This window comes from Drosophila eugracilis, unplaced genomic scaffold, assembly GCF_018153835.1.
Source record: "Drosophila eugracilis isolate 14026-0451.02 unplaced genomic scaffold, ASM1815383v1 contig_1197, whole genome shotgun sequence".
Classification (NCBI taxonomy): domain Eukaryota; kingdom Metazoa; phylum Arthropoda; class Insecta; order Diptera; family Drosophilidae; genus Drosophila; species Drosophila eugracilis.
In genome coordinates this window covers 3,471,552-3,489,709 of record NW_024571981.1, presented here as the reverse complement: position 1 = coordinate 3,489,709, position 18,158 = coordinate 3,471,552, and the positions used below count along the sequence as shown (strand labels likewise).

Genomic DNA, 18,158 nt, shown 5'->3' with positions numbered 1-18,158 from the left:
ATCATATTGTTATATTGAACTCTAAAAATTTCTTCATCTTAACTTATCTGGTTGAGACTATAAACAATAAACAGGACTTCAAATATATCACACTAAATTAATCAAAATTACTGCCACTTCAATTACTTTTAAAAGAATCGACTGTCCTAATGTCCCCCTTCAACTGACCAAAGTGAACTAAATCAAAGCGAACTGATGTTGCTTGTTCACAATGCAATCAGCAACAATAGCAATCCGAGTGCCGTATCCTTGCCACCGCGGAAACGGAAGCAATTTTCATTTGCGTTGAGTTTGGTTTTAGCCTGGTGTCGTCCTTGCGGTCGCTTAGGAAGCGTTCCACGGTCTCGGTCTCTGCGGAAAATCGAGGGGGGCGGGAAATGGTTAAATGGAAATGGTGGGTCGGAAAAGCCAGCACATGCTCGGCGACATGTTACCAACATAATTTCAGATGCCACACAATGGGATAAGATAGATGGGGTGGCGCTGGGCCAAGAACGGAAAACCGCAAATGATGCAAGTGTGCAGTGCAGTAAATGTGAATTTTTATGAAATAAATTGCTGGCTGGAAGACCTTACCATTACTGCGGATTCCATTTCGGTTTCAAGAATAACACGTATCTCTTTTTTGGTTTCATAAACAGTCACACTTTATTATGGATTACGGTTATTGCTGTGTAAAATAAATACAATTTCTCCGACTTAAGAATACGTGAAAATGCCAAGTTCTGTTATTGATTCGAGGGGAGAACAGAAAATCGTTTGGGCTACTTGGTTGGGATTCATTCAAATGATTGCCGACTTCTCCTTATTTAAATTGAATTTGGGTCTTGAACGATATATCTTTGACATGCCTTACTAGCTAAGTTTATATGGTAGTTATATGTGTCTGGGAAATCTATGCCACTAACTACGTGCTATATTAATGTTTACGTTTAAATTCTCAAACACCGGCTGTTCAATTTTGAATCGCATTGGCCAAATATACAGGTTTTTCTTTTATTTTTATTTTCACTTACAGATTATACACTCAGTTTTCTTTATGGTTCGCTTGCCTTAATACTTATTTACAGAATACGTTCGGTTTTATCACATTTGAAATGTGTCGAAATGAATCGTGGTTTTACTTTACCTAAATTTAGATCAATTTTATATACAGATTCGCATATAAAAAACATTAAAATTAAGTTACAAGTATCTTAGTGAAACACTGGTAAAGTTCGTTAATTGTGAAAATGGCAGTATGGAATAATTTGTGCAGCAACCCCTTTGGGGGATTGGACCGGGCCAAATTTGATGATGATCGTCTGGAGTGATTAATGAACTTAATTGCGAACTCAAATCCTAATTACTGCACTTCAATGTGACCCCGCATGGCCATTAATTATACGCCCCATCGTCCTGTAACTGTGCAAACTGCAAATCCAACTCTCCTGCGGCTTACGTCGGTGTCGTGCCAACTGTTTGCTTCGCAAACTTGCTAGTCGATGAGGATGCGGTGGCTCCATTGGGGCCCCTGGGTCAGTTAACGCTGACCAACGGCTCCAGCGTGCTGCTCAGATGCACCAGCTGCTGCTGCACCTCCCGCAGGCTAGCCAAACTGCCGTCCATCTGGTGGTGGTGGTGCGGTGGCGGCGGCGGTGGTGGCAACACCACAACCACAGCCTCGGCGGGCGTTGGCATGGGCACGGGCATGGGTGAGGGGGCTCCTGGCGGGATGACAGTCGCCGCCGCTGCCACAGCAGCCATAGTTGTAGCCGAGCCCGGCGAATGCGACACACTGTACATCAGGCTGCCCATATTGGGATGTGGATGCTGTTGAGGAGGCGGTGGTGGTGTTGGCATCAGTTCGTCAATTGTGCAGACGCGATCGTCCACGGGAAAGGTAAAGTTGATTTCCTTGCCCTTCTCTTCGGAGATTCCATGAACGGGTGTGCTGCCGTTGGCAGGACTCAGACTCAAGCCCTGTCCATTTGCTTTTGGTGCATTCGTGGCCGCCGGGGAGGTGGCCAGGGTCAGCGTGGTCGTCGTCGTGGGCGAGCTGCCATTGCCCACCGTTGTAATCGTGGTTGCCTCCAAATTCTTTTCCAGGCACTTACTCTCGCCTGGGGAAGATAGCAAAAAAAAGATTGAAAGGAAAGAGCAGATGAGAACCAGCTATATAATTCAAATCGGCTCTGGATCCACTACAAAAATAATATTATTGGGAAAATAATTTTGTAAATAAATTTTAACGAAAATTGTAAGGTATTGTTTTATTGTTTATAACACACCTAAGAAGTACAATTTTAAATTATTTATATAAAGAAAAAATTTTTATATTTTAATTTTCATTAAATTTTTTCGAGTGCTATGTGCAAACTAGGGCAGCGAAAGGCTTGGGTGGCGTCATAGTTTCCACATTTTTCTCAATTCTAAGAACTCCTTTCCGGAGTGCGGGAAGTCGTGGCAGTTTTTGCCTGCTGTCAGCTGAAAAATTCGTATATTTTTTTTTGGCCCGGCTTTCTCTCTCCGTTTATCGTGGGAATCGAATTTTTGTGTGCGGCAAAAAGTTTTCGTTGTGGCCGGGCGACAGCCTCTAAGGCCATTTTATTGTTTGTGCAGAAATGCTACAATTGCGTAAATTCAGAAGTTTGCCTTTGTTTTCCTTTTGCGAGCCCTCTGGCCCTTTTGCTCCTTTAACTTTTTTTTGGGCTCGGTTTCCCTCGAGTGCGTTCTGCTGAATGGCGGATGCCCCGGGGCAAATTTCAGGTGAGCACAAACATTAACGCCAACGGAACTTGGTCAGTGTGAAATTTATTTATTCCCCAATTAAGAGGAGAGCGGGACAACAACTAAGGGCCCAGGCATAATGAAGCACGTTCTTGTAATTAATTAAGTGCGGCGACTTTTTCTTTTTTTTTAATTTGGTGAATCATGCGCGTGCCAGTATCCGGCACATAAATTTCCGGATGTCTTTTGGTCCTTTCTTATTTCCACGCCTGCACTTGGCAAATTGCCCAGGGTCGGGGCTTAAGATGCCTCACCTTCCTGAAACTGCAATTAAATTTAAATTCAGGTGCTAATCTGTACTTACTGCCATTCAGATGGTCCTCCCTCGTGTAGTAACGAGCCCGATTTTTCGAAAAGCAAGCCACCAAGGACAGTATAATGACGGCGATTAGCACAAAGATGATGCCACCCAGAATGGCCAGAGTATTGAGACCGCCTGTCGATTAATTAACATATATTTAAATGTTGGGAATATTGGACTTTTAGGAAGGCTCTTTGCGAAAATATACGTATAAATGAAAATAAAACAAATAAATTCGTTGTCTACTTTTGTTTCATTTAGTTACGGATATCTTCAACATTAACATATTATTTAGGAGTCTCTTACCATGCTCAAGAAAGTTATATGAAGTGCTGGCAGCATTTTGCTCCTCGTCGGTGATGAAAGTCAAGCATGTGTGCAAACCATTGATGTCCAAATTATTTATTTCTGCACCTCGCAGGCTCTTGGGCAAAAAGCAAATGGGATAGGTATCCCATTTCCACTGCAGCTGCACGGGGGAAAACAGAGAGAAAAGTGAAAGGAAAATGTGAAGTGAATCAACTCAGCGTCGTGTTGTAAGGCATCATCAATCAGCTAGGGCTTTGAAAACTAATTGAAATTGAATTTTCACTGCCGGTGGCGTTTATTTTGTTTGCCAACTGAAATTCCACTTACTTGGCGCACGACATTTATTAATTTTCCCATGTGACACTCGTCGCATATCAAAGGATTGTTGTCGAGTCGCACGTTGCGTATGCCTTGGATCCGGAGGGCCGTATCCTCGCTGATTCCATGTAATTGATTCCGAGATAAATCCAAAAACTGTTGGCAAACCGAAACGGGGCCAGGAAAATGGCCAGAAAAGTTCAATTAAAAGTGCATTACAAGTGGATGGACAGGGGAAGGAAACGCAACCGGATGGTTGGTAAACAAAAGTTTAATTTTTATTGGAAAACTCTGCTGGTTAAATGACAATTAGCTTAGGAATACGTATGCCTGCACTTAGAAAAAATGTTTAAAGAAGATAATCTAAGAAAACATAATAAATAAAGATTTAAAAATGATTTGAAAGTATGCTTACTTGAAGAGTTTTTAGATATTGTCATTTATGATTGTGAAAAACTCACTATTTAATTCAAGTTCGGCCATATTTTTTAATGTGTAGAATTCTCCGGGAATCAAGCAAAACAATTTGGTAATTTTTTGGCCAGCCACAATAACAGGACTCAAATGGCTTGAGTGAAGTGTATACACAATTAAATTCAATTAAAATGAAAGGCTTAATGGCTATAAAATGATTGTTGTTGCTCTGGCTGCTGCTGCTGCTGTTGATGCTTCTTTTGTAGCTTTTGTTGGTGCCCAATAAATTTGCCATAGTCAACGGCAACAATAACAGCAAATTCGATGGCAGGACTGTGGCAGCAAAGGATACCCAGCACGGCACCGAAAACAATCCGCAAGAAGAGTGCAAGGACAAGGGTGTATATATGTATGTACATGGGTTATATAGCACAGGGACTGACTGACGTGGGGCACGTACTGAAAGTTGGGTGACAACCAGGCGGATGGACGGACGGAGCACGAATCTCTCTGGCTGGGAAAACGGAATAAAGCCACGGCTTTGGTCTGTTGTCAGAAATGTATAAACAGAAACGGCAAACGCTAACGAAAACTGCAAATATCTCTTCCGTTGTCCCCTCAATTCCAGTAATGGTACCTGGACTGCTAACCCTCTCGTTGTTGTCACAATGTTTTACAGTGAAATATTCTACAAATTGGCCAGAAAGAATCAACAGTCCAGGATGCAGGACAATAGATCTAAGGGACAAATGTATGTGGCATTCCAGGCTGAATTATTGCCTAGATGCTGTGACTTCTGTGAGTGACTTACCTCCAGCTCTCTGCACGGATCGATGACCTCCAGAGCTGTGTTGTTCAAGGAATTTCCGGAGATATTGAGATATTTCAACTGCTTAAATGGATGCAGCAGGCCAATGGGCATTGTGCCCATATCCGCAAATAGCCAGGTGGGTGAGCTGGGGAATGAGCTGGGAAATAGTTTGAAAAATGGGAAAAAAATTTGTGAAAATTTGTAACATCACATTTCAATAATAGAACATATTTACATGTGATTTCTACGACATCATGAATTGGCAAACTCACCTCAAAGGTTTCCCTCATTTCCCTTAAATCCATCAGCACATTTCCACTTATGTTTAGAGTCAGCAGATTGCTCAAACTCCTTATGGACTGCGGCTCCAGACGCACCAATTTGTTATACGACAAGTCCAGGAAGGTCAAGTTGGTCAGCTGAAGAAACGAATCGTTGGGCACTTTGGCCAACCGATTGTACGATAAATCTAAAGTGGTTCAAAAGAAAAAAGGAAACCCAAGAAAACAGAAAGCAATTCAGAGTTTTTAAAAGTCCGCGGCGGAGTGAGTATAATTTCTATGGCGCACCCAAATGATTAAGACTCTTCTGCATGCGAAAGAGCTGGTCTACCACCACGGACAATTGATTGCCGTCCAGCAGAACTTTTGTGAGTCGCTTCACATCCCGGAATTCATCCTTTGTCGAGGAACTTGAACTGCGCGAAAGGATACAAATAATTGGAAACTCTCTTTTTATTTCGAAAGATGAAAAAACGTGGCGGAGACAAACCTCATTGCGTCCCAAATCCAATTCGCTTAAAAGCGGCAATAAATTGTACATCTGCGGATTGATTTTTTTCAGCTGACAATTCCGACACTTGAGCACTTTGAGTTCCTGCAACAAAACAAGTCGAGTGAGTAAGTTTTACTGTCATAACAAAGCATTCATATATGTCTATTGGATATAGTAGACAACTCACCGGCACATCGCGGAACACATCCGGCTGTAAATCCTGGAGCGGATTTCCGCTAAGGTCCAGATACTTGAGTCTGCTCAACATGAAGAAGTTGCGCTGCACGAGCTCCACAATCGAGTTGTCGGCCAAATTAAGACGTCGCAGATCCTTTTTAGGTAGAGAAGCAATTTTGGAAGTTTATTACGACACGCACTGAATTAATAATGTTTTATGATCAGGCAGTAGAGCTACTAGGCTAATAATTCATAAATCAGGCAAATATAACCGGGGTCCGGAAACTGCCAAAAAAGTTGCAAACGCTGCATTGGCTTTTCCTGAGAGAGGTTGGGGAAAAGCGGAAAAGTCGGGAGAGGAAGTCACCAGAGCGCAGTGGAAAACAAAATCGAAAGCACATTGAAGACAGCGAAACTAACTTCTGTGCACTTGCACTTCCGCCAGTTCGCCGGGAAAACGGGAAAGTGAGAGAAGGAGAACTTAAATTCAAGCACGTAGAACTTTTCCTTTCTCGCTCCGAAAAGTAGGCAACAAATTTTCAGCAGCAACAAGGCTATTAAAAATGCCGCACAATTTATTACACGCTGGCCAAATGTTGTCGTGCAAAAATTGCAATCATCTTTGAGATTATATTTGTTGCTTTTCTGTTTGTCTCGATATCTGATTTTCCCTGTGTAATACGTAATACTGCGTGTCCAGTACAAATATTTTCCAACTGAACCGGCAGTCTTTGTTTTTCGTGGTTAATACAGTTGAACAACGCTATCAGTTACATAATGAGAGTCAATTTCAAACATACTATGAAAATGTCGGTTGCAAATAAAGGGACTATCAGTCATCTGTTCGTTATGTACTTACCGTCAAATGGCGAAAAGTTGAGCTGGCCATGCGTAAAATTTTATTTTTCGATAAATCCAATTCCAGTAGATTATCCTGGCCCCGAAAGTTGTTCTCCGTTATGTTGGTTATATTGTTCTTGGACAGATCTGCAACGGAAATGAATAGTGGCAATTGCCTGTTTTATTTACTGTCTTTTTTTGTTAATGACAATTCGTCTGGCCGATATGCCGTATGAATAATTCCAATAACTGTGAATGCATAAACAAGTACAAAGTACTGCATGAATATTTAAATTCACTGACTGCGATTAAAACTTTAAGACCGCTTATTTTTCCGCTTTTATTGAGGCAGCTAGAACAAACCCAAAACACATTACACATACGCCCCATTGTCTAGAAAAGGACCGAAGGCAGCCTCGCCCCCTTAAACATTCAACAAAATTAATTTAAATAGAAATGGGAAAAAGGAAATGTGAAGCCAAAAGAAATACCAGTTGTTCTACTGCTCTTTGCTGGCAATCCGGCAAAAAAAATCATCAAATGCATGCAGCGTATCTTTGTTTTTGTAGCTTGTGTAACTCCTGACAAGCGAATGAAACACCAATGGCTGGGAGGGGCCGTGGCAGATCCGAAAAAATAAGATCCGAGCATGTAAATAATTGGGGGCAGTACCGTGGCTGTAAACCGCCAGCAGGGGGCGAAACGGCGCACATAAAGCACAAATAAACAAGTTTAAAGCCCCAACGATATCGGGGCATTGCTTTCGTTGGCTTTACACTTGCTTTCTGCCGCCGCCAGTCCAATCTTGTTTTATTTTTCGGGCGCTTTTTGCTGTTTGGCGCATCAATTTCAATTTTATTGACAAGACAACAATCGTTTGCCAGGGCGAAAGCGAAGTTTCATTACTCTTTTATATAGTTTTCGGATAATCTTGTTAAAACTTAGCTTAAATCTCATCAGACTCTTGAAAATCTTTGGATTTTTAAGTAGCTTAAGCTATTTTGGTTTTATTGATATTCAAGTTATCAAGACAGCAAATTAAATAGTAAAGTAAATAATTAAAGGCTAGAATTTGAAGTCCCCAAAATGGTTCTATTTCAATAGTTACACAGTTTTAAAGCATTTAACAGTTTTAGGGCTACTCGTAAAGGTGTCTAAAAGTATGTAACATATATTTTAAAACTGATATATACCACAAGTACATACAATAAATTCTTATTAAATTTCCTCCCACAAACTGCATTTAAAATTTCAGAGACCCTGAATAAAATTATAAAATCTTCGTTATCCTTTAGTGTCCTCTCTCGGCCTGCCACTGGTACGCTCATTTAACGTTTTGCGACGCGTCCGTTGCTTTATTTTCGTTTCGCATTTTACGAGGCTGCAGGACAACCGCATCGCGTCAAAAGCTCCTTTTCTTTCGAATGTTCCCGAATTATTTGCATATCAGCGAGTTAAGTTTTAAGAGCACGCAGCTGCTTAAATTGAAATCGCTGCCCCTTTTTTTTTTGATTTATGTCTATCAGGGCGAATTTAAGAGGTTTCAGGCTCGTAAAGCCATTGATTACTCACCTAATATCCGCAGATACTTGAGGCCCCAAAACGACTCGGGACCGATGGCCGGGAGATTGGAGTCTGTGATGCGCAGTATCTCCAGTTTCATGAACTGCCGTAGGGCAGGACCAATTGTAATGGAATTCCGGGGTCCACGGATGATAATAACCTTAACATCAATGTCCAACTCATTAGGCGAAAGCAACGAGTTCAGGCCTCCTGTAAAATAAACAATAAAAACCACAACAGTTTAAAATAGTTGAGGTCGAGTTGTTATGTCAAGGATACTTGAACTAATTTGATGCAAACTGCGGTTGTAAAGCAAACTTTACAGTGAGAGAAATTGGATTAAAAACTTGTTCGCCCTTGTGCTTGTTGAGTTAGGCAATTTATTTGATATTTAATTAACAAGTTGTCTTTCATAATAAAATAAACTAATATTTTATTTGTATTCCATTTCCAATTGGAAAGATTATTTTCAATATCTGCAATGTACTGGTCCCGGCAAACAAGATCATTAATTGCAGCCCCAGCTGAGTCTACCTTCTTTTTGTATTATTCGTATTTTTATATGCCAACAATGTCGGGCATTGCTGGGGCATCTATTTAGAATTTGCCAAGTAACTGGCAGTACAACCAACTAAACGGATCCCAGTCACCATTAACATCGCATTTGTATGCAGCACAATTTTTACTCTTCGCTCACTTCCATTGTGTTTTGCCGGGGTTTCAGGATCTGGGCTTTATACATTTTGCATGGCTGTGCTCTATGGGCATGTGAATGTCTAAGGGGCGAAGTTGCATTATAATGCCCTCATTGTATTCGACGGGGTTGGGTTGTTGTTGCAGCGGTTTTATGTTGGCTGAGCACGCTGCGGGAATTTTCATAAAAATGCTGAGCATTAACACTGATTGTAACATATTTTAGCGCGCGCACCCAGTTTTATTTCGAAGTTGTTCTTATTCTGTTTTTTTTTTTTTTCGACATTTTTTTGGCCAGTCCTTTGTTGTTGGGTTAAAAGATAAGGGTTGCTCATTAGCTTAGCTGCAGGAATTCTAACAAATGGCAGCTTAGAGAAAATTAGTAGAATTTATTACCGAGGGGTTTCCAACGGACAAATTTAGGATATTTAAGGAAAAAGAAAATGTTAAAAGCGAATGTTTAATTTAGCAGAAATCTTCCAAATGGGTAAATACAGTTAATAACAATATCTATTATATTGCAAAAATGATTAATTTAAAGCCAAAAATTTAAATCTCAACTAAAAAGTAATTCTTTTCTTGTCGACTTTCACCTTCTTTATGTTACTTTTCTTATTTCCAGTCAAATACTTAAAGCATTTTTCCATCACTTTGTTTCAACACGATTAAATTAAAATCTCGTATCTGAAATCTCATTTCTATTGAAAGATCTAAGCTCTAGCAATTATAAAAAGCCCAACAGTTTTTGAAATGAAATTAAAACGACAGAAGCATCACATTCAAAGCAATTCGAGGACTTACTATATGTGAGTGCTGGCCAAACAAGCGTTAAATTGAAATTATAGATTTTTGGGGGACCAAAAAGACGATGAGCAGTTGAGCTGGGAGGGGCTAAATCGAAGTAAAAAATTCCCCAGCCATAGCGACGACGGCAAATGACAGTTGAACAAATTGAAATTGTCAGACATTTAAGGGAAATAAATGGCGAGCTTTAAAAGTGATGTCCGGGAGAATCCCCTTGCATCCGGGGGATTGCGTGTGAGCAGGGAATTTACGCCAATCGAAGCATCGCATTACCACTGGATGTGTAATTATGATAGTATCCAGCGGATACCACCTTATCGAGACTCAAGACAACCGACCCCTCGTTTTTTCCTTTTTCTTTGCATAATTTCCGAGCATTTACTTGGGGGTTTTTTCCGGCATTTCCCATACCCGTATCGGTTCCGCCTTTTGCATTTATTGCGCCACTTACCTTTTGTGCAGATGGCCTGATAACGATCCAAGTCGTCCATGCTGCATTGGCATTCAATGGGGCATTTCCTCCTCGTATTGCTGAACATCGCCGGCATTATGCACAGGCTGAACAGGAGCCACTTGAACAGCATCTGTCAAGGACGCGACGCAGAATGGAAAGAAAGTAAACGATAAAAGGACCAAAGTTAGTTCAGTATCTCAGTCAGTGGTTAGTGAGTGCAATTAGTGGTATCTGCCTTTTCAGGTCTTTATTCAAGTTATTCTTTTACCCAGAATAAGTATTTAATATATTCTATAAGTTTGATTGTTAAAGAAATATGTTGAGACTTAAAGTATTAAAGAGGTGTTTAAATACTTAACATTTATAATTTTCTGGGTCCTTTCCACCAATTTTATTTTTGTCTATTAATGTCCTTTGGGTAACCCAACAAACGACTTTAATTATTCTCAATTACTTAGCTGGATGATTGAGCGACTCGCAGAACTAATTTAGCTTTTCACCTCTGTGCTTTCTGCTTTCAATTACTGCAGCTGCTAATCTATATATAAAACCGCATACAGCCACATACTCCACCTAACATCCACCAAAGACCCATTCAAATTGAAATCAACGTGGTGTCACATGTTGACATGGTTTCAGCTGCTCCGCCAGTTGTTTTTGCACTATGCTATACGTGTTTTTTTTTTTGCTTTTTAAGTTCAGTGGTTTTGTTACATAGTTGCGTTTTGTTTGGCTCGGTGTGTGTGTTAGGGTGTGTTTATGTGTGCGTTGCGAATACGCCGTGTTGACCTCGGTGATTTGTGGTCAACAGCACCAGGACACTGGGACACTGGGACACTTGCGCGCCGCGGCCAGCGATAAACTGTGGCGCTGGTCCTGTGGTCTCGATGCAGTCTAACAGTCCAACGTGCTGCATAAATTAGCCGCAGCACATTGTGGTTGGGCAACAACGCAAAAAACAAACTGAAAATCAAAGATTACAGCGGAAAATGCGGGAAGTAAATGCACAAAAACAAATACCGAGTATAAATTAAATGTTCATTTTAAATTAATGTAAAGTTATAAAATTATACAAGGTAAATAAATATTTTTTTAAGACGAATTACGTTTTACTATAAAAATTTTACAAATAATTTTCTAGTCTAATATATTTAATTAGTCGCTGTTATTATCAATTTAATATCCGAATGGTTTCCATGTGACCACAATTCAAGGATTTTCCTTTTTTCCTCTAATATTATCACACATTTCTCTGTATGAAAGAACCAAAATTTATTATTGTGTGCCACGTTAACCATTTCCAATTTGCCTAAAAGCCAAGACCTGCGACTGCATTGGGAAATTAAATTTCAACTTGGAGAGTTTTTGGCTTGGACGCGTCGGCTTTTCCTTGCAGACGTTTGCTGGGGACATGCGAAAGCCTAAGGATTTATGTGCAGCATATTTTTCATTTTACATATTTGGCAGGATCGCAGTGCCAGGATGCGAAGAGAAGCACGAAAGAGTTGTCTGGCAGACAGGGACTGTCAAGTTGCCGGCTCATAGTCGGCACCTTATGCATTGTGCTTGCCGGATTTGTTGTCAGGATATTGCCGCTGGGCCCGGCTGAGTAATATTCCCGCAAAGTTGCTGCGGTAAAAGTGAAAAATTGCGACAGCCTCCGCCGCAACTCCGCCGTCAGGACAGTTTTTTGCACTCAAGTCGGCGAAAAGTTCCAAAGGCGCACTCTCAACTCTTTATTCGCACACTCACACTCAATTTAACATGGCACATAATTCACAATAAACTTTCCCCAAAAAACTGCATTCAAAAAATGCGAAGTTTTGTAAAATACGCAGTGGTAGCGCCGCTCTACTCGAATATAAATTCTATTTTACATGCGAGTTCCTCAAGGCGGACATTTAAATTCAAATTGGGTGTCACACCTGGGAAATAATGTTGTGGATTTGGGGCACACAAATAAAATTTAATCGTATTATCGTGTTCCCTTGCATTTCAGTCCATAAAGTTTACTGAAAGATGGAAATTCAACATTTCCTTTTACAAAATGCAACAGGAAGGCAGTGGAGGGATTTAAATTTGTTTAGCTTTTAAATTGCCTAAATTCTAAATCGACTTAACTCTTCTCGATTATTGTTTGAAAGTTATTATTAAAATCAAATTTTCAAAAATATAGGGCAAGTAGGAGGTAGAAGAGCAAGGAAGTAAAGAGCTCGGTTCATTATTGATATTCTATTACACACTTTTCAAAGTGGTAGAAGTAGTTAAAATTTTAATGCATATAAAAGTTCTTGAGTTCCCACAACCAAAATTTAATCACACTCTTCATGGTAAACCGGATGGATGTTCCAAGAATCAGCATCTGTCTGACTCGTTAGCCACCGGACTTGGAAGCAAATTGGGGGCCACACACTCTGGTGGAGAAACAACAAATACCACTAAAAGCAGCTGACGTTCTACACGCTCCACTTGGACTTTCTGCTAACTTTGGACCGACTGCAGATGGCGCACGCGAAGTGGTCGAAAGTGGCGAAAAGCGAAAAGTTGTGGGCCGCGAAGGGAGAATCCTGAGTAGTTGTTGATATCGGCTTTCAGCAACGAACTGTTTGCTATTTAAACATTGGCAAATTTGTTTGGCTCTCTGCCCATTCCGGAGGGCAAACAGAAGGCCGGAAGCACAGGCCAAGATGGACAAAAGGAAGAGAAAGGGCTGGGTAGAATATTACTCATACGCCTCCTGAAACAGCCGCCGGATGTGGCATTTAATACGTTCGGTACTTTTGTAATTGAATATGATAAATCAAAGGCAACTCTACCCCAAAAAGCCTTAGCCTAAGCCAAAACGGAAGTGGTTAGAGCATTCCTTCACTCTCAAATTACACACACAATAAACTCTCATTTGCCGGCCAACTGAACGGTATTAAATTTGCTTAAATTCAGCAGGGGATGAGCCGAGAAGCCGGCTCAATTCAAAACCAAATAAATCTCAATACTTGCCAAGGGAGCAAAATCAAATTACGTTAAAGTCCCGCCAAGAGGTTAAGGTCCATATTCCCATGAAAAAATAAGCATCTGGCATAGCATTATGAATTATGCCCGATGGCGGGCGTGGCCGATTTGCGCCTTTTGCTGACCGACGAGGGCAACATTAAAATTCATGAACACATTTATTGCCAATTACTGCAAGGCCCCCAACACGTTTCATATATATATATTTATATATATATATATATAACACAAAAACAAGGCCAGCAAGCTGGCAATGAAGGCCAAAAATTGCAGGTCAGGAGCCCAAACAGAATTGTTGGTAACAAAATAAATTTCGGACTCCGTTTGGCGGGATTTTTTGTGGGCTTCGTTTGCCAAAAGTTGTTGTTTTTTCTCCTCACTCACATAAATTGATAAATTAGATTTACGCTCGAGAAATTATATTACAATATAATATATATTTCCGACCGAAGATTTGTGATTTTTTATTGTATTTCGGGCCTAACCCGGGCCTTTGTTTAATGCGCCACCAAATTATTTTAAAGCCTGCGAATATTTCATGCATCAGTTTCTGATATTTTGACCTGACGTTTAATTTATGGCTTTCATACGTTTTCTCCTTTTGTTGGCTGCGGCCTTAAAATTATGGCCATCATCAGAGCGGCCCGCCGTGGAAATGTCGGGTGATTTACTAAGCAAAAACTGTTGATTTGGCAGAATTTTATTTAAAAAATTGTATTCAATTGCGAAATAATATGAAAGCAATTTGTTACCCAGCTTTGGTTATAAATTTCAAAGCTTAAAGCAAGGGTTCAGAGAATATTTCAAATTTATTTAATCCGATAAGTATTCCACTTGGATATTTAGCACTTTGGTTTTGCTCGCTAAATTTAGCCATTTGGAATCCTTACGTGTGGCGAGGAGGACAAACATTTTTATCAATTTCCAGCCACAAATTCGAGACTCGCGGATACCAAGTAAGCTGCCGGGATTGAGCAAAGTGGCGATGGCGATGCGTGATTATGCCCACGCGGAATACATGGGAAAAAGTTGAAGTAACTTTAAGCGAATATAAGGAAATATATAATTTAAAATGTGTTATCTTATATAAAATATATTTCAATCTTTAATGAAGTTTCATTCAAGTTTTCAAATCAAAAATATAAATGTTAAATATAATATTATATCGAATTTTAGCCCCATAATTTAGCCGAGTGTAAGAGTCCTTGTAGGTGAAACACCGAGGCGATAGACACAAGGATGCATGGTCACGAAAGTGCTCCTGCCTGCTGCCAGGCTGCCTGCCGAGGGCATAAAGGACTTGAGCGATTAGTTGCAGGACGTGCGGTGCATGAGAGCAAGGAGTATGCTGCGTCCTTGGGCACGGGATCAAGCGGCAGGAACAGGAGCTGGAATCGGAATTGGCCACGTGCTGTCCGTTGGCCGAGCACATCGCATGCCGAGCGCCCATAAAGCTAAGCCCAGAAAACCGCTGAAGAGCTTTAAGCCATGTCGACCGCTTGGTGACCTTCTTGGGGATTTACATGAGAAAACCAAATTGCCGTTTATGGATACACTGGGATATATAGATACATCTGTATCTGGAGGTATATTGGAATGGGCATGATAGCAACTGCTCACACGTGTAATTGTTGTTTACAAACCACGGGAACGTCCTTCTACTTGGTCTCTCTGTGTCACTTTCCTAAAAAAATAACGTATTTTCCTTGATTTATTTTCACACTCAGATGTGAGAATTTTCATGTAATTGCCTTTGTGTGGACACGAGGAAATTTATATAAAATTGCCAGGATAACCTCTGGGTGTGTGCAATCAGCTGCAGATTTTGTCGCTTGTTTTTTGGGTCATTTGGTCAATGCGATTAGTTTTGGCCACACCCACAAAGCCCACAGAGACAGTGTGGGTGTGTGTGTGCGTATATAGGTGGTTTCGTAACAGTGTGTTTGGTATATTCTAGGCGGAAGTGCGAAGGAACGAAAGTAAAAAAGGAGGACAGGGGAGCCGGACAGAAGCCAAAGCGGAGGGGACGACATTAAGCTGACATTGGCCAATTAGGCACGGCAAATGAGCAGCAATCTTTTGAGGCAATGATGCCTAAAACAGGGATTAGTGTCCCTCACTCTTAAACACCCACGCATACGCACACACCTTGTCCATCGACATTGACTGGAAGAAGTTCACTGAAAAAAATTTAAATACGTTCCATAAAAATTATTTTATTTAATAGCTTTCGATTCTTAGAAACTAAAATTGTAGGAATTGCAAATTAATATACAAAAATATTACCTATTTCCTAATTAAAAATTAGATTTTGAGCTCTTAATAACCCCCTTTTCAGTGTAAACCCTACTGCTCTCCCCTCTGAGATATTGATTCCAATTAGTTCCTGGCCCTTATTGATCTTCGGTGGCATTAAAGGGCATTTCCGAGGAATCCATTTACCTTTCACCAGCTCGAAATTCAGAGATTGCGTGTGGCCAGCTTCTCTTGGCTGCCTTTGTACTTAAGTTGGTATTTCAAGAACCCTTCACTTCCACTTCCACTTACGGAGAGACTGTTTTATGTTTCACTTGACCAAGCGTTGCAAGATATTAACTTTCAGCGGAGGAAGCGACATCGTCATCGTCTTGGACGCGGTTTTCTTTCACGTGAATGAAATAAAAACGAGGGGGCAATGGTTATATATAGTCGTCGCACCTGTCCAGCTTTAGTTCCTACCTGAAGTCTGGTCATGGTCACAGTTACGGCTCCTTTTGTGCGCTTTGTTTGCCCTCTGATTGCATTTTTAACGCTTCACGCCGCGTGAGTGCATTGTTTTTGGTCCGCTTTTCTGCCTCAGCTTAATTGAATTGCAAATGGTGAGGAAATGCTAAGGAAATACCAACTGCAAGGCGCACAGGATTATGGCGTACTAATAGCACGTTGATTGAATTAAGGGATCTCCTCAAATGTTGTTCCTTCCACTCGTTTAACTTTTAATTATCCTCGCACCTGGACTAACGACACACTGATTTTAATGCACTTTGTGTGTGCGCAGCTGGGCTTTAATTTTAAATGCACTTTAATGCCACTTGAGCTGACGGCGAACACAATGCGGAATTTATTTTTATTCAATTGCCAGCAGGCTGGAATGAGTTTTTAACAGGTAATTCCGTAAATGGTTTAAATATTGGTTTGCGGTAGAGAAACTGTCACTGGATTTCGGGAAACCGAAATGCTGGAAACTTTCTCTTTTCCTGCACAACAAATTTAAAGTTGGACCTTTGGCGAAAGTTTTCGATTTGTCAGCTTTGCTCTGGCTAAAGGCGCCAATTTGTCGATTACAAAGGAGTTCCAATCCCCCAGTTATTTTTCTGTTCTATTTCAGTTGCCAGTGCGAAACTTTTTGCTGGCTTTAAATTTCACCAAAGCAAATTTTTCAATTAAGCCGAAGTCGAGGTTGAGCTTGAAGAGCACTCGAGACTGTCTGCGGACGCACAAAAGCCGTAGGAGAAATAGCCGGCCAGGCCAGGCGGAAGATGTTTCCATTTAAATTTATCATTTTTTAATGAGACTCTTAATTACAGACCGGGAGACCAGAGGGCAGGAGGGAGGTACACCCAAACAACATGTTACAAATAATGCTACAACGCTAATTGTTTCCGCTTGTTCATTTGGCCATCGCTCCCCTCAAAAACATCCACACACAGACACATACCACCTCATTGTGGCAAGTCCTGCAAAGGGACACAAAAGAAAATGGCTGGTCCACAAGCTAAATCCTCTATCTGCTCACCGCACATGCGACTGTCTCTTCATTAGATTCGTTTAATTTAACTTATTCGAGACACCATGGCACTCCAATTAAATCACAGACTTTAAGTTGGATGGCTCTGGATGATCTGGAAACCGAAATGCAAGACCTTTGGCCTTGCGAGAGCTGTTAACTCAATGGTTGAATCAAATTGCTGTCAATTTGTGGATGGAAACTTACTCTTTGCTCCAAGGACAATTGAGAAAGTCGAACATAATATGCCAGCCTTTCTAAGACAGATGAATTCTAGACACAAATAAATCCTTTGTGTGTCAAGACTCAATCGAGAGCTAAAATGTTAATGGAAATTGACAGCTCACTCTGGGAATTATAATTAAAGGTGGATTTAATTACCAAACGAGATTCATTTGTGGTACTAAACGAAATTAAAAAGATATGTATTTATATTTATATATATATATATATATATATATATGGCGAATGATGATCTATTACATTTTGTAACCCATTTACTTGATTAAACTCGAGCTTGTTTCGATCTCATTTTCATTTACAAATTTTTAATAAATTAAAATCTGTAAAAAATGTTTGCCATTTACTTTGAATAAAAAATTGTCATTCAGCATATACTTTGACTGTTTCCACAAATTAACCAAACTAAAACTTCACATTTTCATTTTTTGAAGAAAAACAGTTTCATAGCAAGTCAAGCAATTTGACCGTCTGTGACTTGTTAATGGAATTGACTTGTTTAAACTCCATCAAATCAGGGCCTATCCTCTTGACCCCTTTCTGGGAGCCACTCAAAGCGATTGAAGCTGTTCAATTTCCTCGCCACACGTTTCAATATTTATTATTGCCTATTGACACTGAGCAGGTTGATTGCCGAGAGTTGATGGCTCCTGGATGAAATGGAGACCACGAGGCTTCGAAAGCAGAGCAAACACATGTGGAATTTTTGCGATGTGAGGGCAATGGCTGGCAGTGACTATAGCAAACATATTATTGACATTTTATGGTTGGAAATTCATGGAAAAACAATCAAAAAGGGTGAGGGGTCTGCTCAGCCCACGCACGACTGAGATCCTTTAGGTAGGGGTGTATGTGGTCCTGGCGCTGGGCCACAAGTCGATTAACAGTTTGATTGAGTTTTCCTATATATCCGATG

General features: G+C 40.5%; 1 protein-coding gene across 1 annotated transcript in view; it reads right to left on the bottom strand.

Annotated features, from left to right (window-relative positions):
• Positions 1–621: 621 nt before the first annotated feature.
• Positions 622–18,158, bottom strand: part of LOC108105713 (insulin-like growth factor-binding protein complex acid labile subunit) — a 49,086-nt gene continuing 31,549 nt past the window's right edge. The window contains 14 exon segments of the mRNA XM_041818474.1: positions 622–2,102; positions 3,074–3,205; positions 3,377–3,539; positions 3,707–3,853; positions 4,923–5,048; positions 5,050–5,079; positions 5,195–5,391; positions 5,492–5,603; positions 5,605–5,619; positions 5,694–5,798; positions 5,884–6,027; positions 6,733–6,860; positions 8,286–8,486; positions 10,225–10,357. Coding sequence (XP_041674408.1) covers positions 1,519–2,102; positions 3,074–3,205; positions 3,377–3,539; positions 3,707–3,853; positions 4,923–5,048; positions 5,050–5,079; positions 5,195–5,391; positions 5,492–5,603; positions 5,605–5,619; positions 5,694–5,798; positions 5,884–6,027; positions 6,733–6,860; positions 8,286–8,486; positions 10,225–10,357 — 2,217 coding nt within the window. The 3' untranslated portion in view covers positions 622–1,518.